General features: G+C 32.4%; 2 protein-coding genes across 3 annotated transcripts; both read right to left on the bottom strand.

The window, feature by feature from the left end:
* Positions 1 to 2,039: 2,039 nt before the first annotated feature.
* LOC105321032 (transmembrane protein 26) lies at positions 2,040 to 10,112 on the bottom strand. Of its 2 annotated transcripts, XM_011419216.4 has the most exons (4): positions 9,636 to 10,110; positions 7,313 to 7,421; positions 5,192 to 5,230; positions 2,040 to 3,819 (listed from the first exon to the last, which is right to left on the bottom strand). In XM_011419216.4, exons 1-4 carry the CDS (start codon positions 9,845 to 9,847, stop codon positions 2,974 to 2,976), a joined length of 1,206 nt encoding a protein of 401 aa, XP_011417518.2. In that variant the 5' UTR covers positions 9,848 to 10,110; the 3' UTR covers positions 2,040 to 2,973. The 2 variants fall into 2 exon arrangements, with proteins under 2 accessions (XP_011417518.2, XP_034311062.2); XM_034455171.2 differs by lacking the exon at positions 5,192 to 5,230 and having other exon boundaries at positions 9,636 to 10,112.
* A 4,099-nt stretch (positions 10,113 to 14,211) lies between these two features.
* Positions 14,212 to 17,538, bottom strand: LOC117684512 (transmembrane protein 26-like). Its single transcript, XM_066067813.1, has 3 exons — positions 17,260 to 17,538; positions 15,658 to 15,775; positions 14,212 to 15,159 (listed from the first exon to the last, which is right to left on the bottom strand). The coding sequence occupies exons 1-3, from the start codon at positions 17,469 to 17,471 to the stop codon at positions 14,389 to 14,391; spliced, it is 1,101 nt and encodes a 366-aa protein (XP_065923885.1). The 5' UTR covers positions 17,472 to 17,538; the 3' UTR covers positions 14,212 to 14,388.
* Positions 17,539 to 19,159: the final 1,621 nt, after the last annotated feature.

Raw genomic sequence — 19,159 nt, 5'->3', positions numbered from 1 at the left:
AAGAAAATGCTTGTCCTTACCAGCTGTGGATTTTGTGTTTCATGCAACTATGAATATGTAATAAAAGTATAGCTTAGGTAGGTCCCTACTCAGGATTTTTGTGGTTAAAGTAAGGTTTTTTTTTCATCAATCAAGTAGAATAATACCTTACGTAATAAAAAAGCCCCAAAAATACATGCCTTAACTATTTACTTTTATCACTATAGAGTCTCCAGAAGATGCATACCCCCTTCTTCGATCACATGATTTCAACCAAAATCATTAATTGGCTCATATAAAAAAAATATCAAACAAAACAAAGATTCAAATGTTTTAATTAATCATTAAATATGTAAGAAAGTAATAACAAGTGTGATTATCATTATTTGATTGATTAGAATTGAATTTTAAAATGAAATGCTATTTCAAAATTTTTACACAATTTCACATTTTTTAACTTATCTTAAAAGTTTTATGGTTAAACACGATTTTCAAAATTTTAAAATATTAGATTTATGTCTACTGCAACTAAAAAGCAAAAAAAATATAGGAATTCACATGCTTCTTTTTTTTTCTGCGACCTTTAGAACACGTATACCCCCTTATCAAATGTAGCTAAAAAAGTGTCACGAACACAATTTAAAAATACATCAGAAAACAGCATTTTGTTTTTTTGCTTTGATAAACCCTAAAATTCTTCTTTCAAAACTACATGTATTGAGTACAAATTATTTTTTGGATAAACAGTTCCTTTCCTTTGCATATATAGACACAAACGTACTAAAAATCTCAGTACAAAAATTCACGATTTCCAACTATTGGACTCAATAAGATCAAAACCTTTATATACTTGTAGACATTATTTACACTTGACTGCTTCTATCAAACTCAAAATTATCAATTATACATTGCAAAAAACGGTAAATCCGAACAAATATCGTTTTCGATTTTAAATCTTATTATATCTGCTAAATTGATGACGCGTCTGAGTAGGGGTCCACCGATGTGATTGCTGGTAAATGATAGTAATCTAATTATGATATTGCATAATAGTATATGTTATAATATAATGATGTGTATATGATTTTTTAAATAAGATATTGTATTAGAAAATACATTATATCATATTAAACAAAATTGATATCAAATAATAAGATACAGTAAAATCAAACTGTATCATATGATACAATATCGTATTGTACGTATGATATAATATAGCGCCACATCATATGATACAAAATTGTATCGCGTCATATGATACAATATCGTATTATAAATAATACAATATAAAACTGTAATGAGTCATACAGTTTCGTACCGCACCGATTAATACAATATTGTATCACATGACACAACATCATATAATTTGATACAATTTCATATCGTATCAAATTATAATAATTTTTATGTATTATGATAATTGTGATTTTATAAAGGTGCTCTATCATTTCGATGGGCCTGTAATTTTTGATTACGTTTGTTTAGAAAAGGTTCAAGTTTTTGAAAGAGGTTAACAGTTTTGAAGCAGGTTGTAAGTTTTTGAAGTAAGCAGACCTTAGACTTTAATGGTTGAATGGTTGATTTTTAAATTATATTGCAAATAGCTAGCGTTGGGTACAAAACTTTATTTTAAATGCTTGGTTGATGTGACTGTAGATATTCATCAAACATTGCATTAAAATATTTGTAGCGTTTTAGGTATGTCTGAAATATTTTATAATGTTGTGATATTGTATTATATTGAATTGTATTAATTTATTTTGGGTCAATTCATCTAACAGTTTTAATCATAAAACGGAAATAATATAATATAAAATAGATTTTAAATTGTATCACATGGTAAATTATCTATGTATCATTAATGAATGATATCATATACAGCATACTTTGCATCATATATTATATAAATCATAAAAACTATATACCACATTGTATGATATATCTTTGATTTTGTATCAAGTGAATTAGTTTTGATATAATATAATTTTATGAAACATGAAGCAATGTTATATACCATTCATTTAAAACATATCGTTTAATACAATATCGTAAAAATATGATAAGGTATTCTTAAGGTCAATTAATTAAATTTTTCATCACTTTACGTAATTTGCTATTGAATTATACGATATTATAACTTATTTTCATGATATGAAATAAAATAGACTAAGTCATATTCAAGATTTTTTTCTATATAAAACAAGTGGTTTAACATTTTTCTCATAATCCCAGAACTGGACAGAAAACCCCTGGCTAGCGAAGATTCATTTTTCTTGAATTAACATAATATAGACTATAAACTATGACTTCGAAATAATATGACAGTGTTGGTCTTATGTAAATGACGCCCCGACCAGATGAGCTTTGTTAACATTGATGACCTATTTTATTTTTGTAAATTGCTATTCACAGAATTTGAATGTCTTTTCTATGTTAAGCATATGGTCCATACTGTAGCACCAGATGATTGAATTTTTAATTAATTAAACAAATTGATGTTATCTGAAACTGTAAAAAGTTGTTGATGAATTTGTCTATATATATCGGGAAAACTTTTCGGTAAAATACCTAACGTCATTTCCTTTTCTCCATATTGGGAAGGGGACATCCCTCATCTTCATTTGAACAAAACATAAGCCCTTTTACATAATATCAAACTATTCGTTAAAAAACCCTTGAATCAAATAGAAGAACTACTTTCTTTTTTGAAAAAATCTTAGAAAAGGAGACATAATTGCTAGGTGACATATTCTTTTGTCTAGTACCTAAAAGTGGTCAGTAGTTAGAAAGAATACACTCTGTTTGACCATGAAACCTCGTTTAAAGGAAATGGATACAAAACAGGTTAGAGCTAATTCGACACATGATAGTTTTCTTTCATTAATTCAGTCTGATATCTATATCAATCATTGATCTGTGCAGTTACAAGCATATAGTACATATACACATGCATGTACCATTTCCAATGCGTATCACTCGGAGAGTACCTGGCGTTTACAAAGAATCATCACGTTTTGTTGAGGACTGCACTAACACGCTACTTTCTTCCTCACTGTTTTTCGCTTCCTCCTCTGTTAGATCATATTTACCAGTTTTCCCTAAAAACCGGTTTCTTTGTGGACTGCTAGATTCACATTTCTCCTGTTTTGCAACATGTGCGTCTACGTCTCCCTCCATTATAGTTACAACAGCGGCAGACGATAAACCCTCTTCATCTGTACACTCAACCGTCGCCAAAGTCTTTTCTTCTGCGACAACAGCCCCGACGTCACCATAAGGATCTGTCTCCAGACACAGAGAAACAAGGCGATACAGGTACATGGATATTATCAACGAGTTCTTTGATAAGAAGAAAATGATGGTATCATCAACAATTCCAAGTGCACCGACGGCATATGAACGACAAACCAGAAACGGGAACTCCTGCATGAAGATTGCCGCCAAAATGCTCCAAATTTCTGTTTTGAGGCACACGTTGAGGGTTCGAACCACCACCTTCATATACTGCCTGTCTCTATGGAAAGTGATGACAAGGTTGTCTTCTCTCGCCTCCGTGAAGGAGATCGGGAACTGTAACACGCTAAGACTCCACACTACCAGGACAACAAATGTAAATGTTCTGTCTAGTGACACGTTCTTGTTTGAGAACAGCGTGAAGAAATCTGTTATGTCGCAAGCTTTGCCAATCATAACCAGCAACAGGTTAGATAGTTTGTCACGTGACATTTGACCTTTTGGCATTGCCCACCTTCCGATAATCATGACCAGCAGAAAGCTCTGTTCTACGACGTAAACAAAAACGTCGTTGGCCAACGGAATTAGATTATACGTTTGGTTATTCTGAAAAGGTAAAAAGAAGTGTTTTCAATTCATTGATCATAAAGACAAATTATCATTGGGATGTATCACAGTATGTACGACTGGAGATGGCGTTTTTTGCTCCAACAGCTGCTCAACCTTCAACAGATCAGGGACTGGAGTTGTGTCGATAAGCAACCCCACTGATGTGGTTATACCACTGAGCCAAAACACCTTGAGTCAACCACAAACAGTAGACTAACAGATGTATACTAACAACCAGAGTTCCATCTGATTATAGTTTAGTCTTGTTCAGTTTCTATGAATTAAGATAGCTTAATTAGATGCATCCGAGTAGCTAACTAGATTAACACACATTTCAATCTTATTAAACGTAAAATACTTACAATATTATTGAGTAAATCATTTATAAGTTAATTGTTAACAAGCACTCGTAATAATTTGTGTCACGAATCTTAAGAATTCCACAAATTAAAACTTACAAACACTTAATTAAAACGTATATTTGTATTGTGTGCGCACTTCCTGAAATTGGCAAGCTTTCGCGATTACAGTAATCCTACTTTCATTGCTAAACATATATCCCATAAAGAGGTACCGGCAATGATATTTTACATAGTAAACATATTTCAATAAACTTTCTTCAGATGAGTAAACATTAGAATTCTAAAAATTGGTTTAGTACAGCACAAATCCTATAATAATATATCTGACGCCGATGCATAAAATAACATAATTATTTATTTGACAGCAAATCACATGAAACAGTCATGCCATAAAATAAAAAATGCATAGAGTACAAATGTAAGTAAAAGATAAACACACACTGTATATTATGATAATAAAATGTTTAACTCTAAAGTTGAGAACAAATGACACTATTGTAAATTATTATATGAAAAAAAAGTATACTAAATTTTCTAAGACTGAAGTATTAAAGGAACATAGTCGATTCGACATTCGCTTGTTACTTAACAAAATGCAAATATATTACGTAAGTAAATTGTTGCTGATCAATATCTCTGATAGCCTACAACCCAAGCATTAAACTACATAGATTTAAACTCAGCTGCATGCCATCTCTAATAGATAACTCTAAAGAGTTTGTACTCGAGTGACTTTCATCACTCGGATTTGTATGTCCTCTTTTTAGTAAAGATGTAGTTTTTTGATCTCTTAGAGGAATTTCCTGATGATGATAAAAAAGATACAAATCGCTCAAATTATATTCATGTCAGTTTTAATTGCTGTCGATACATCTTTTGGTAAACCTCCCTCAATTTCTACGAAATGAATGAATCACGACCATCTTAATACACATTGATTGTGGGAAGTTACAGGGAACTTAGATATGACGAATAACCTACACCATGCAATTAAAAACCTGTCTTACCAATGGATTATCAATAAGGATCAAATGGTCATTCTCGTCCTGAAAATAGATAAATTTGCTTTAAACTATCTGACTTTAAAACAAGAAATCGGTACTTTGAAATTCAATTTTGAAATCTCAGTTCATTTACAAAGGTTTATGTTTTTTAAGTTCAAAAGACCAACTGCTGATATCAAAGTAAATGGAATGTGATGTAGATTTGAATCAGAGGGTTTCTTCGAAAAAGACAGCGCTGTACTTGTAGATCGCGGATGGTTGCCATTAAGCAATGGGAAACAATCCGGTCAACGCAAAAACAAGCAATGCCATACAAAAAGGCAAATCGGGTTTTTCCAAAATCTAACTGGTACCGAGAATTTTTATATCGGATTCGTTCAGTCTCAAGATGTAAAAAGTATGCACCAGGTTTCCAACACTTTCAACAAAGTCATAAAATAAGACTTTTGTAAGCTTCTTTTGGTGTTGAACAAATACGTCTGATGCTTAGAAAAGTAACACAAATAGTCTTACAAAAATGTCTGGTATTACGACAATGATTTTATCATAAAAAAAACCTGAATAACGAAGTATTTTAAGATTGATTACAGCATAATTTATTCAAAGAAAGACACTAAGCCTGATCTTTTACATGTTTAAAACAATCCTCTTACATAAATTGTGCGATTTGGATCAAAAGGTCGTTTTGTTGCGATGGAGTGATCGAGGCACCAGTCTCTGGGAGCGCTACATGAGTGGATCAATAGACGAAACAACCTTTATGTTTGCTGCAGAACGAAACAATCGACAGAGCGCTGTCTGGCCTAGTGTTCTGGAGGAGCGGAGTGAACAATGGAAAACAATTTTTGTGTGCTTCAGAATGGAGCACTTATTTGGTTTGCTACAAAACCAGTTTGATCTATAAAGCTCCATATCTTGGTGTCTTCCAACCAATCATTCATTTGGAATCGACAAGAACTTATTTGATGTGGTTCAGGAGTGGAACGATTGACAAAGCACCTTTATGGTGTGCATGATATTGAAGGAACATATTTTTGGTGTGTCAAAAATCAACCGTTCTCCCTTTTTGTATGCTAAAGATTGACGTAGCACCTTTTTTGGTATGCTACAGATGCGGATAGATCGATGAAACACTGTTGTTATACATTAGAGGGGGACTACGTTTCGGCACAATCTGCTTCTAACCATATGTCAATGGCAGCGGCTCTTTTGCGGTGGTGTCTATCTGACGAGACCTCAGTTAACAGTAAATGGTTCATTGGATAGTTCTTACAGGAGGCAGAAAATATATAACCCGAGTTTTTGCAGTGATTATCACCTTAGATATACGTTTGCACCATCGATGAAAGTTTATTCAACGTCAACGGACATTTTTTTAGCCCGTTGTCTTGTTGGTTTTTTTTTTTTTGAGGGCGAGGGGGAGCAAATTGCTCTATTCATTGCAGTTACCAAACTGGTTGTATCCGTTTTTTTCCGTTTTGCTTATCTGAAGAAATGGAAGAGAAATTTCTCAATGTAGTATAAAAAAAGTACATGTAACGCGATAGTGTCACGGTGGGCGATGACACGATAAGAGTCTCGGTGTCAGCACAGACTCGACCATAGGCATTGCTATCAGGTCAAAATCTCAACAGAGAGATAAGGCAAGTAGTAGAAGAGAGATAAATTAATTAAAAGAGAGGTATTATGAATTACTTGTAAACTTTTGATTGATTGCTTAGCTGAGACAATTTAGTGAGATATACAATACATCGTTCAAACAATGACGCTGCATGGAATATTCACATGATTTTGAATATCTTAAGATAATTATCATGGAAACTTTTTTTTGCTATAAAGTTAGTCCCTAGACATACCAATAGGATAACTATGAGAGATTGATGGAGTAAAGTATAACTATGATATAATGAGGTTAAAAAACCTAGACGAGTAGAATACTAAGGCCTGAATGATGATCAAACCACCAAATAATTACTATAAATTTGTGTTTAGAATGAGGTTTCATAAAACCTTTGAAACCGTAAGATACCGATATCAATGCTAAAATAGATTTTATATAAATGATACGTATTGATTGACTCCAGGATGAGGGATTTCCTGGTTTTAGTGTCGCAATGTTCTTACCAGTAATTCTGTACGGTTAGAGGCCCTAGCTCGGTTGGCCTTGTCAAGCTCAAACATCCAGATTGGGACGAGGTCTAGAATAATGAATAGAAGCGTCCCCAAAGAAACCCTGAAAATGGAAAGAGATTATATGAGGCCTGATAAACTGCAAATAACTTGCACCAAGACTGATGGTGTTGTCTTAGTTCTGGGATTTGGGATACTTTTCCAGTATTTTAAAAATATTGTTCCTTGTTTTAAATCATAAAAGGGATGTCAGGACAAGTAAGGACATGCTTGAAATATAGAAAACACCATTAATGAACACGTTATTCAGATTAGGTATTACGGTTGTTAATTAAAAAAAATAAATGAAGCAATTTCGATATTTTTATCAATTTTTTCCTGTATTATATGCAAACAGAAAGGGTTTCTCTTCCTCGTTTAGAAACAGAGGAACGGTTTCCCTGGTCCAAAATGATCCTAGAGTAGTGGATTATTCTAGTTGCAGTGAAGTAGGAAGTTTACTCACAATACTTTTGGAGATTACACGCATTCAACTTATTTTCATGGGAGGGGTAGATGTAAATGTGTTATTTCAAGAAAAGAAAAAAAATCTCAAAAACTATAGTCCTACATTGCGACCCACTGTCTTCCCTCTTGAAGCTCTCTCCTACGAAAGACGAATAGGGCCACTTAAAAAATATTTTTATCTCGTAATTACGAGAAAAGATCTCGTTATTACGAGTTAATTATCTCGTTATTACGAGAAAAGATCTCGTAATTACGAGAAAAGATCTCGTTATTACGAGTTAATTATCTCGTTATTACGAGTTAATTATCTCGTAATTACGAGAAAAGATCTCGTAATTACGAGAAAAGATCTCGTTATTATGAGTTAATTATCTCGTAATTACGAGAAAAGATCTCGTAATTACGAGAAAAGATCTCGTTATTACGAGTTAGTTATCTCGTTATTACGAGTTAATTATCTCGTAATTACGAGAAAAGATCTAGTTTTGAAATGGCGCGTTTCATTATTCTATTCTTTTTATATAAAGTGTATGAACTACTGCAATGTCTATTAATATACACTCACTTAGCATGATCATCGTTTAAAACGCATAATTTGATATAAAATCGGACCAAGCAGTTTTAAAGAAATTTCAGAAGAATTAGCAAAGCAAATTGATTAAAAAATTCATTGAACTGTATGTCAATAATTAAGAAGGACACGTGTTATTTTTTTTCAGACTCCAAAATGTTTATATAAAATCAATTATTTTCAATATACATGTAGGTTGTGTATGAACATATAAAACACAAATTCGGGTAAATCCTGTGTATCCATATCCATGACTGAAACTATTAGTCATTAAAGTTATCTGTAACTAATAAAACTGTGTTTTTACGACTAAAGGACTACCTGGTATTTACTTCGGAGTGGGATTATAATATATATAAGTTGAATAGAAAAATTACATAAAGTTCTTTCCTTTTATTATTACCAGATAAAATGTCGAAACCAATCATTTTGATATGTAGAAATTAATGAATAATGATCGTTGTTATTTTTAAATATTGATCAAAATTGAATCAACGTTTCTGGAATGAAAAAGATAGACTTAAAGTGTGATCCAGTCGAATTCTTTTTCAGAAACGCACCATTTTATATAGATCTTTTCTCGTAATAACGAGAAAATTAACTCGTAATAACGAGAAAATTAACTCGTAATAACGAGAAAATTATCTCGTAATAACGAGGTCTTTTCTCGTAATAACGAGAAAATTATCTCGTAATAACGAGATCTTTTCTCGTAATTACGAGATCTTTTCTCGTAATAACGAGATAACTAACTCGTAATAACGAGATCTTTTCTCGTAATAACGAGATCTTTTCTCGTAATAACGAGATAATTTACTCGTAATAACGAGATCTTTTCTCGTAATTACGAGATAAAAATATTTTTTTATGTGGCCCTATTCGGCTTTCGTACTCTCCACTCAGCGCAGACAATTTCATTTTTAAGATGCTTGAACTCATTAGATGCATTTGAGAACTGCTTCAAGTGATATTAAAACTGGCATACTTGCATCGTTCTGCTTGTAATGTAAGATTATGTAAACATGCAGACGCCTCTCTCTCTCTCTCTCTCTCTCTCTCTCTCTCTCTCTCTCTCTCTCTCTCTCTCTCTCTCTCTCTCTCTCTCTCTCTCTCTCTCTCTCTCTCTCTCTCTCTCTCAGTTTTGAAATCAATCATCATAGTTAATAGTTAATCTACAGGAAATATGTGTTAACAATGTGAAGCACTACACAATACTAATACTATAAAAAGTCAACTCACCATTTGTGCTCCCTGCCATTTCTACAGTACAAAGTGTGGAAACCCTCTAATATCATCAGTACAACGCCCAGGGAGTAAATCCAAAACAAAGGCTCATTTTGGATAGCCGGTAATTTTGATGTAGCCAGAAGAAAATGAAAAAGAAACAATAGGCGTACGCCTATCGCCTTCGCCAAAGCTAGACGCCTCGTGTGTTTTGTTTCAGACTCCATAATTTAAAATAATAATTTCAGCTTGATTAAATGTTATTAGGTTTAGATTCGATTTCCCATGAAAAACATTTATAACATTATTTCAATAACATATAAAAAATAAAATCGTAAAAAAACTATTTTGTAATGTAGGTACACCTTAACCCACTTCGATCAAAATGCAATCTGAGTTTGATTGCACAGACAGGAGCATATGTCTATGTTGAGCGGAAGTAAAATGCACGATACCTCTCGCTGTTCTCTCTGTGGTGTGGGGAGGAACCACGTACCATATTGCTCGCTCTCAGAGTCTCTTTATAACATTTTGCGATGAGACAACATTCGCTGGTATTTTTAGATAAAGTACTTAATTTATGCAAATATAAAAGGGATGCTACTAGCACACAAGAGTACGATGAAGTCCAATACAAGTTTTTATATTGTAAAATGCACTTTTTTGGGGGTGGGGTGGGGGTGGGTAGGGGGTTGAATTTCTTTTGAAATTTCGTCAACCATTTTTTTGTATGAAGACAGCTTTATGTATGTAAATGAGATTTAAAATCTAATTTGAAAAAAAAATAAATTTAAAATAGGGAAAAAAAACATCACGTCTTTTGAGTTAGATGCATTGCCACTATAATTAATGCACCTATTTGTGAAGTGTTCGATCCTTAATCTAAAAATAGAAAATTAGATACTTGATGAAGGAGTTTATAAGAGAGGTTAAAGATTGAGTATCATTTACATGTAAAGAACATGTTTTGGTCCAATCTTCACTGCACATTTAATGATTACATGGTAAATCAAAGTACTGAAGTACTGAGAGGAGTTGATTTTATCGATCATTATTTATTTCAAAATCAACTTGTCTTGCATGGCAATTAGTTTCTAGTCTGTACTTTTTTATTATATGAATTTTTAGACTTTTCCGACAAGAATTTCGAGAAACCCCATATGAATCATGTTGTGTAATATTTAAAGATAGATTTCAAACTATGTATTAGTAATCGAAACAATTCTAAAAATCGTATGGATCCAAGCACTATTGATATCGAACTCTAGACTCGTTCAACCAGACACTCGGCTGTCTCCGTTAATCTCCGACAAGCAAGAGAGCCTCTCTGCTTGTCGGAGATTTACGGGGACAGCCGAGCGTCTGGTTGAACGAGACTTTATTACACTCTGGCGTAGGAACACACGAGACGACACAAATATCTTAATTGTTCGTATTATATAAAATCTGACTATTTTCAAAGTGTTTATAGATAAGTTTCTTTGAAAAACAATGCTTAAGCATAAATTACATCGAATTTTTCTATTATTTTAAAGAACTAAGTCTTGTCAGCGGTAATGATTTGTGCTTAGGTCCAAACACATTTCACTTTCAGTTTGCCAGAGTAACTGCATAGGAGAGTTGATTAAAATCTACTCCCAAAAATTTATTATTTCTGCATACCTACATGCATTCAACCTCCATTATACATTCTTTACTTTATAATAACTTTTATATTATGTAATTTGATTTTTAACTGTAATATGATTTTAATAATTAGTTTAAACAAACACGCAGAAAGATATTTCAAAAATTGAAAGATAATGCAGTTGCAATAAATATCTATGCATTGTTTTTTCTCAAAGGACTATATATGGTTTGAGTCTAAAATGGCCCCCTTAAATGAACACTACCATTTTACTGTAATTCTTTGTTTTATTTGTACAAATATACATTTAAAGTTTTTTTCATAATTTTTCATTTTGATTTTAGTGCCCACAATTTAAAAATATGACATCATAAAGGTTACCTTTTCCCGCCATTTTCTCATTTTTAGCATAAAACGGCTTGTTTTGAAGCATTTTTTCTTTTAGAAAACATTGAGTGACTGCTTGAACAAACAAAATATTTTCACCAAAGATGTATCTTTCCAATACTTATAAGGGACAAAAAGTTTGTTCTTGTTCAAAGAGTCGCTCTATATTTCCCATTCGAAAAAAGATAAGAAAAATGTCAATTTTTGACTGATTTTGATTGAATTATAAAAAAAGCGTCACTTCTGACGTCATATACAGCCAGTTAGTGCACATAAATCAAATGAATAGGTGAAAAACATATTTTATGTCAACTCTTCTATAAAATGATACAACAAATCAATGCATCTGAATCATTTTAAAAATAGCGAATTATGGGGGCCAAATTTGACTAATATCATATATAGTTCTTTAACGTGTCTTTAAGGAATACACTAATAATGGAAAATCATTTGACTTATTTAGAATAAAATGAGAGGATTCAAATTACCGCAATACTAAATTATAATGATATATGTGCGCATAAAGAAAAAACCACGGGTCAAAAACTTTCCGTTAGTGAAACCTTCTACTAAACTTTTCTTTGAAGAGACAAATGTGCATATTGTTAAGCATTTAAATTCGAGCATTATTTGATAAAAATGCATATTTTATTGCTTATTTAAAGTCCAACCACTGCAATCAAGGTCGCCAGATAAACCTCCACTATTAACCGAACACAGATCTATATCACTCTTAAAATACATTACATTTGTCAAATAGGGACATGCTTTGTGAGATTGAGATTCCTTTGTTTAAATCAATATTCAATTAATCCAGTAAGCATTATCGGAAGGCTAATATTCATTGAGATCGAAAATCGTTGTATGATTCCCACGAAATCCACTGATAATATATTTCATAAACATTTGTCTACTTGTTAGCACACCTGTAAAAAGCCTTTGTATCAACATCCTATTGTGCAGCATTCGATCCTATTGTGCAGCATTCGATCCTATTGTGCAGCATTCGATCCTATTTATAACATCCAAGTTTGATGTATAAAAAAATTCAAAGCAAAGGAAAACAGAAGGAGGACATCGGTTTCTTTTTTATTTGTAAAAATAAGATTGTTACGTAATAAAATGAGTTTCGATCAATTTCTTTGATAAACTAAATCTGAAGCAATCCTTGAACTATAAAGATCTAAGCTCAGCTGCATGCGAAGTCTATAAGATAACTCCAAAGAGTTTGTGCTCGGGTGACTTTCATCATTCGGATTTGTATGTCCCCTTTAATCCTCTGTAAGAAAAAAGAAGTTTTTTGATCTCTTGGAAAAAGTTCCTGATTTTGATTGAAAAAGATACAAATCGCTAAAATTTTATCCATGTCAATCTTAATTACTTAGGTCACATTTTTAGGTAAACCTTTCTAGATTCCCCCACAAAGTTTATACACGAAGATCATCTTAATGTACCTTGATTATGAGATATTACAGGGAACCTATATAAGACGATTAATCTTCATCATGCATTTAAAAACCTGTGTTACCAATGAGGAAAGTAAATTTGCATTTAGCTCTCTTTCTTTGAACCAGAAAATGGTTTCTTTGAAATTCAACTTTGTTTTTTTTTCAGTTATTTTACAAAGGTTTGCATTTGCAAAAGACCAACTGCTGATTTCTAGAGTTTGAAATAGATTTTAATCACTGGTTTTTCTTCGAAAAAGACAGAGTTGGCTGTACTTGTTGGCCGCAGAATGTTTCTATTACGCAGTGTAAAAAAATCCAGTTCTGGTTTTTTGTTTTTCAATGACGTTTTGAGAAGATTATTCTTTAAAAAAGATTTTTCTCTATATATTCCTATGTAAAATGTTGACCCTCAATTGTGGCTTAACCCTATCCTCCGGGATAAACTTGAATATACTCTATTTCAGGATGCTTTCTTACAAATTAAACAATTTTCTGAGTTTTGATACCTCCTAACAAAATTTTATGAATTCTTAAACATCTCCATTTGAAAAAGAGGCTCAGTGGTTCTGGCAAAGAAGTCGGAAGTGTAAAAAATTTACAGACAGAAGATGATTAGAAAAGCTCACTTGAGGTTTCAGCTCAGGTGAGCGAAACAATCAAACATTTCCTCTCTCCTTAGAAGGGACTGATGTATCATTTTGGATTCTACAATTATTTCAAACTTGCACCTTTTAATGCAAGAAATAGCAATCCGTACTGTTTAAGATGTTGCATGCATTTGACTACATACCCGGTATTTAATCATCATATTCGGTACAGGAAGGATAGAAGTAATCACATTTACAATTGTTAAAACAGCAGACAAAACATTTTAGGGACTCATTATTTGTAATTTCTATAATCTGTATTTTCCTTTGCGATCTTTTTTTTCTTTAAAAGCAAATAATATTTAGATTTTTAATTTGTTTAAATTTGAGTAGAGCTTTAAGTGGACTGAATGTGAGCATACTTTTAATCTGTGTGCGAATTCGCTGATAAGACTATGTATCACAGCAAAGGAGTGCAATATCTCCCCCTCTGTTTCTCGTTTCTTTAATATTTTTAAATAAAATATATAACTATGTCACAGAAAACATATATCAGTATAATCCATATTGTGGTATTACATGTATATACGCAATGAAACTAAATATGAAATCAGCATATTATGCATTTTTAAAATAAACTATATATTATAGTTTTCGAATAACTGGTAGGGTCTGAATAATAAACATTTTCAGGAAATGTTATAATTCCTCCTATTCTGTCAATCAACTTTCACTAAAGTGTCAACTGTATTTTTAGATACTTTCATTGGTTTCTGCATTTGTAGAGGTACATCGGGTGGACTGTTTGCTGAAAGGTCAAATGATATCTTCTTTCTAAAATCCTCTCTTTCATGTGCTGTAACGATTCCATCTCTTTCCTTGATTTCTAATTTCTCAACTGTTGTACTCGCACAACTGTTCTCACCAGGATCTGCCTCAAGACAAAGAGAAACAAGGCGATACAGGTACATGGATATTATCAACGAGTTTTTGAATAAAAAGAAAATGATAGTATCGTCAACTATTCCTAGAGCACCGATGGCATAGCAACGACAAATCAAAAATGGGAGCTCCTGCATGGAGATTGACGCCAAAATGCTCCAAATTTCCGTTTTGAAGCACAGGTTCAGGGTTCGTACAACCACCTTCATATACTGTCTGTCTTTATGGATACTAATGACAAGGTTGTTGTCTCTTGACTCTGTGAAGGAGATCGGGAACTGAAACACACCAAGACTCCACACCACGAGGACAACATATGTGAAGGTTCTGTCAAGTGCTACGTTCTTGTGTGAGAACAGCGTGAAGAAATCTGTTATGTCACAAGCTTTGCCGATCATAACCAGCAACAAATTAGATAGTTTGTCACGTGACATCTGACCCTTTGGAAGTATCCATCTACCGACAATGATGACTAATAGAAAACTCTGTTCTATTGCGTAAACAAAAACGTTGTCATCAAGCTGAATAAAGTTTGTCAGTGGAAAATTCTGTAACAAAATTTGATTTTAATAAACAGTTAAACCAGAATAATTCTGTTTTTAGCATCGACATTAATATGGATATGTAATTGAATATTTTCGTTTAAAACTATGTTAAGATTTTACATATAATGTTCAAAAGTAAGCGCAGTTTAGCAGTTGGAAACCACGAGGTCACTGTTTTCTACAAATCACACGAGTTATGGAGAATGTTTTGCGTGAGCGTGAGCACGAGAAAGATTCTCAAACGCTGAAATGGTGTTTCAATGTAAAAGGGATTAATCATCTAGGACGCTTAAAATGATAAACTTAAATAATGCCGTTAATATGATCTTACATGTTGTCATCGCTTTAAAATGGAAAATTTGTATTTGTCAAATAAAAGGTATTTTCTTTTTTCATTTTTTATTCTCTCGAAATCATAAATCTGAACGATATTTCTTATTGAGCAAGCAAGTATACAAAAAATAATGTTTTCAAAAACAGCTATGTAATGTTTGTGTTTACCTGTGTATCATTGTTAGTGTCAGACATTCTACCTGTGGTCCGATCTGCCTTGTTAAGCTCCATGATCCAAATTGGACCTATGTCAAGCATGATGAATAGAAGCGTCGCTAAAGACATCCTGAAATTGACATTGAATATTACTCAAACAGATACGCTACGAGAACATCAATGATTATATGAAATATGAAAATTATGTTCAACAGTAGTATCAATTGATTCTCAATAAAGGCATCCACAGAAACAGTTATTGTGGAGACGTGGTGTACACTATCTATGGCAAGGTAATGTTTTTAATCAGTCATTAGAAATCTGACAAAGTAAGTTTACAATTGAACAATTTGATCTGTTGTTGGATGTTATACTCATGGTTAATAACTACCTCTTTGAAAATTGTAAAGGTTCCATAAAAATGCATTAGATATTTCAGTGACTGTTGAAATTCTCTAAGACTTTTGGTTTAATATAGGAAATAAACAGTTGACCTTATTCAAACAAGTGTTAAAGTGATTTAACTTTGGTGTTTCCGATTCCGATATTCAAATTGATCATAATTTATTAAAAGCACTTTTCAATTGCCGCCGGCAAATAGATTTAGTTTGAGGTCTTAGTACATCATCTGTTTTATGACGATTTTTATTATTAATTAGTTTTAACATTGAAGAAACTGTATATGAGAAATTATTGTTTTGATTTGATTGCCCAACGTTTACCGATGTTTTTTTTTCAGAGAGGATGTACATATAATAAAGTGTGATTCTATTTTCTGTGAAATTTCAAAGGTTAGAATAATTAAAATGGAATATATTCGTATTATTAATGTTTTAAATGCCTTAAAAACCTCGGATTATGTAAGAAATATTTAAAGCAGTCAGTTGAATACTATGCACACACTTGTAAAAAGTAAAGCAATCAAAATTCTATGAAAATTTAATTCAGCATGCATGATTAGAATGGAATATATTCGTATTATTAATGTTTTGAAAGAATAAAAACCTCGGATTATGTAAGAAATATTTAAAGCAGTCAGTTGAATACTATGCACAAAGTAAAGTAAAGCAATCAAAATTCTTCTATGAAAATTTAATCCAGCATGCATGATTTTGTTTCTGCGGGCAAAAACCAAATAGGACAAGTTTTTGAGTGTGTTTTAATAATGAATCGACTTCAGAGTGCCAAACGAGAACAAGCTCCAACAGTTTCAATCAAGAATTTTAAAAATATAACCTTCTTGCTATTTCTTATTCAAGAAAAAAAAGAACTATTTCCAAGTATTGTATATTTGTCAACCTATATGTCTAATCTATTTCTTAAAAGAAATTCGAAAAGAAAAAAAAAAAAAATAATACCCAAAATAAATAGACGAGACTTACTCTGGATTTAGTATTTTCAAAAGTAATGATACTCTCTCTCTCTCTCTCTCTCTCTCTCTCTCTCTCTCTCTCTCCTAAAACATCGCACCATACCTCAAATGATAGTTATATATACTGATATGTGATGTTGATATGTTTACAAAAATGGATAAAAATCCACTGTATAAGATTCACGTTGTGATCCTTTGGTGGTGTTGTTAATAACGTTTTCAAATCTAAAACGAAAACTTACCACTTGTGCTCCAAGCCATTTCTTCGAAAAACAGCATGTAAACCTTCTAGGATCAAAAGCAGAGCGCCAATAGAAAACATCCACGGTTTTGGTACATTTAATATTGTTATAACCCTTGATAAAGCCAGTAGAAAATGCAAAATAAACAATAGACGAACGCCTATAGCCTTGGTCAACTGTAGGCATCGGTTATGTTTCCCCTCAAACTCCATCGAGATCTATATACTAGTATGTTAAAAAAAGGTAAAATGTCAGGTATATAAGATAACCAGTGGCTGCGTTTTTTGCCACAAAATTTTCTTTAATGCGTTAATGTATGGAACGCCATAGCTGCCTTAAGGTTGATTTCATATTAAATGAATTGGTATATCTTTTATATGCAATAGTAATATCATTATATGCTGTGGTAACATCATTATATGCAGTGCTAACATCATTATATACTGTAATTTCGCCATTATATTCAGGGGTAAAATCTTTATATGAAGTGGTAATATCAGTACGTTATGTCGTAAGATCATTATGTGCAGTGGTTTATTCATTATATGCTATGAATGAATCTTTATATGATATGATAAACTCATTTCATACAGAGCTAAACTCATAATGAACTATTGTTCAATCGTTATGTTATATGGTACACTCTTCATGTGCAGTTGCAAAATCCTTTTATGCAGTGCAACTTCTTGACATTAGGTGATAAGTTCATTATATGCAGTACTAACATCATGTTATGGTGTATTAAAACCATTATGTATGGTGGTAAAACCTTTATGTATTGTGGTGAAAGCTTTACATGCAACTGTAAATCCTTTATATGATGTGACAATTTTATAATGTGCCGTTGTTGAGTCATTATATAATGAGGTTAGTTCTTTACATGATGTGATCATTTCGTTATATGGATTGGTAACTTCTTTATATGCAGTCGTAACTCTTTATGATGAGGTTGTAAACTGGTTTTCGCTGAAAAGTTTTAATGGGGAGGAGGTCCAGTTTTATTTTGAAAAAGATGCCGCGTTCATTGTGACGATGCACATCTCTCTCTCTCTCTCTCTCTCTCTCTCTCTCTCTCTCTCTCTCTCTCTCTCTCTCTCTCTCTCTCTCTCTCTCTCTCTCTCTCTCTCTCTCTCTCTCTCGAGAGAGAGAGAGAGAGAGAGAGAGAGAGAGAGAGAGAGAGAGAGTTTCTCTGTTCTTGATACATCGATGTGTGATAAATCGAATGAATGTTTAGTAGAGTACGCGTTTGATTTTAAAAGTAAATGAAATTTCAAAAAATGATTGTACTTTGTGTAGAAATTTAATACCCTCCCCCCTCTGCTTCTAGATCCGCGCATACAGTTAGGTAGATCACCACTATGTAACTTGATATTAACATAGAACAATTTGATTTAAACTTGCTATCTTGTTTTAAATATACATGTAATTCTTCGGAGCTTAATTAATTAATCTAATTCTGTCTATTCAAAAACGTTTAAATTGAGTTACTTTGTTCTTGATTGTTATTTAAAATAATTTTAATAGCATCCATATAAACCGTGGCGCTTGGAACAAACTTATCCGTATTTTGCTGATTCATAAATAATTGCAAGGCTTGCTTTTAACGATGTCGAACAATATGTACATATATTTTGAAAACGACATATTTTACAAAAAGATACATTAAATTTATCGATTAAAATGATTTACTTTGTTTTAAAACTCCTCGTTCAGCAGCAAGTGATTACAATTCATATTTATAATGTGAACAAAGTCGGAAACGTTGAAGAAAATCAGCACACATGTAAAATAATAGAATGACAAGCGTTTTGAAACTTATTTATCCGGACATTAATTATTTTTAAAACCATCGGAATAGGGGTATTACCTTTTCGTGCGATCAAAAATTAATTTAATTTAA

Source organism: Magallana gigas, chromosome 7 (assembly GCF_963853765.1).
Source record: "Magallana gigas chromosome 7, xbMagGiga1.1, whole genome shotgun sequence".
Classification (NCBI taxonomy): domain Eukaryota; kingdom Metazoa; phylum Mollusca; class Bivalvia; order Ostreida; family Ostreidae; genus Magallana; species Magallana gigas.
The sequence above is the reverse complement of the archived record's forward strand: the minus strand, read 5'-3'. Positions and strand labels throughout refer to the sequence as shown.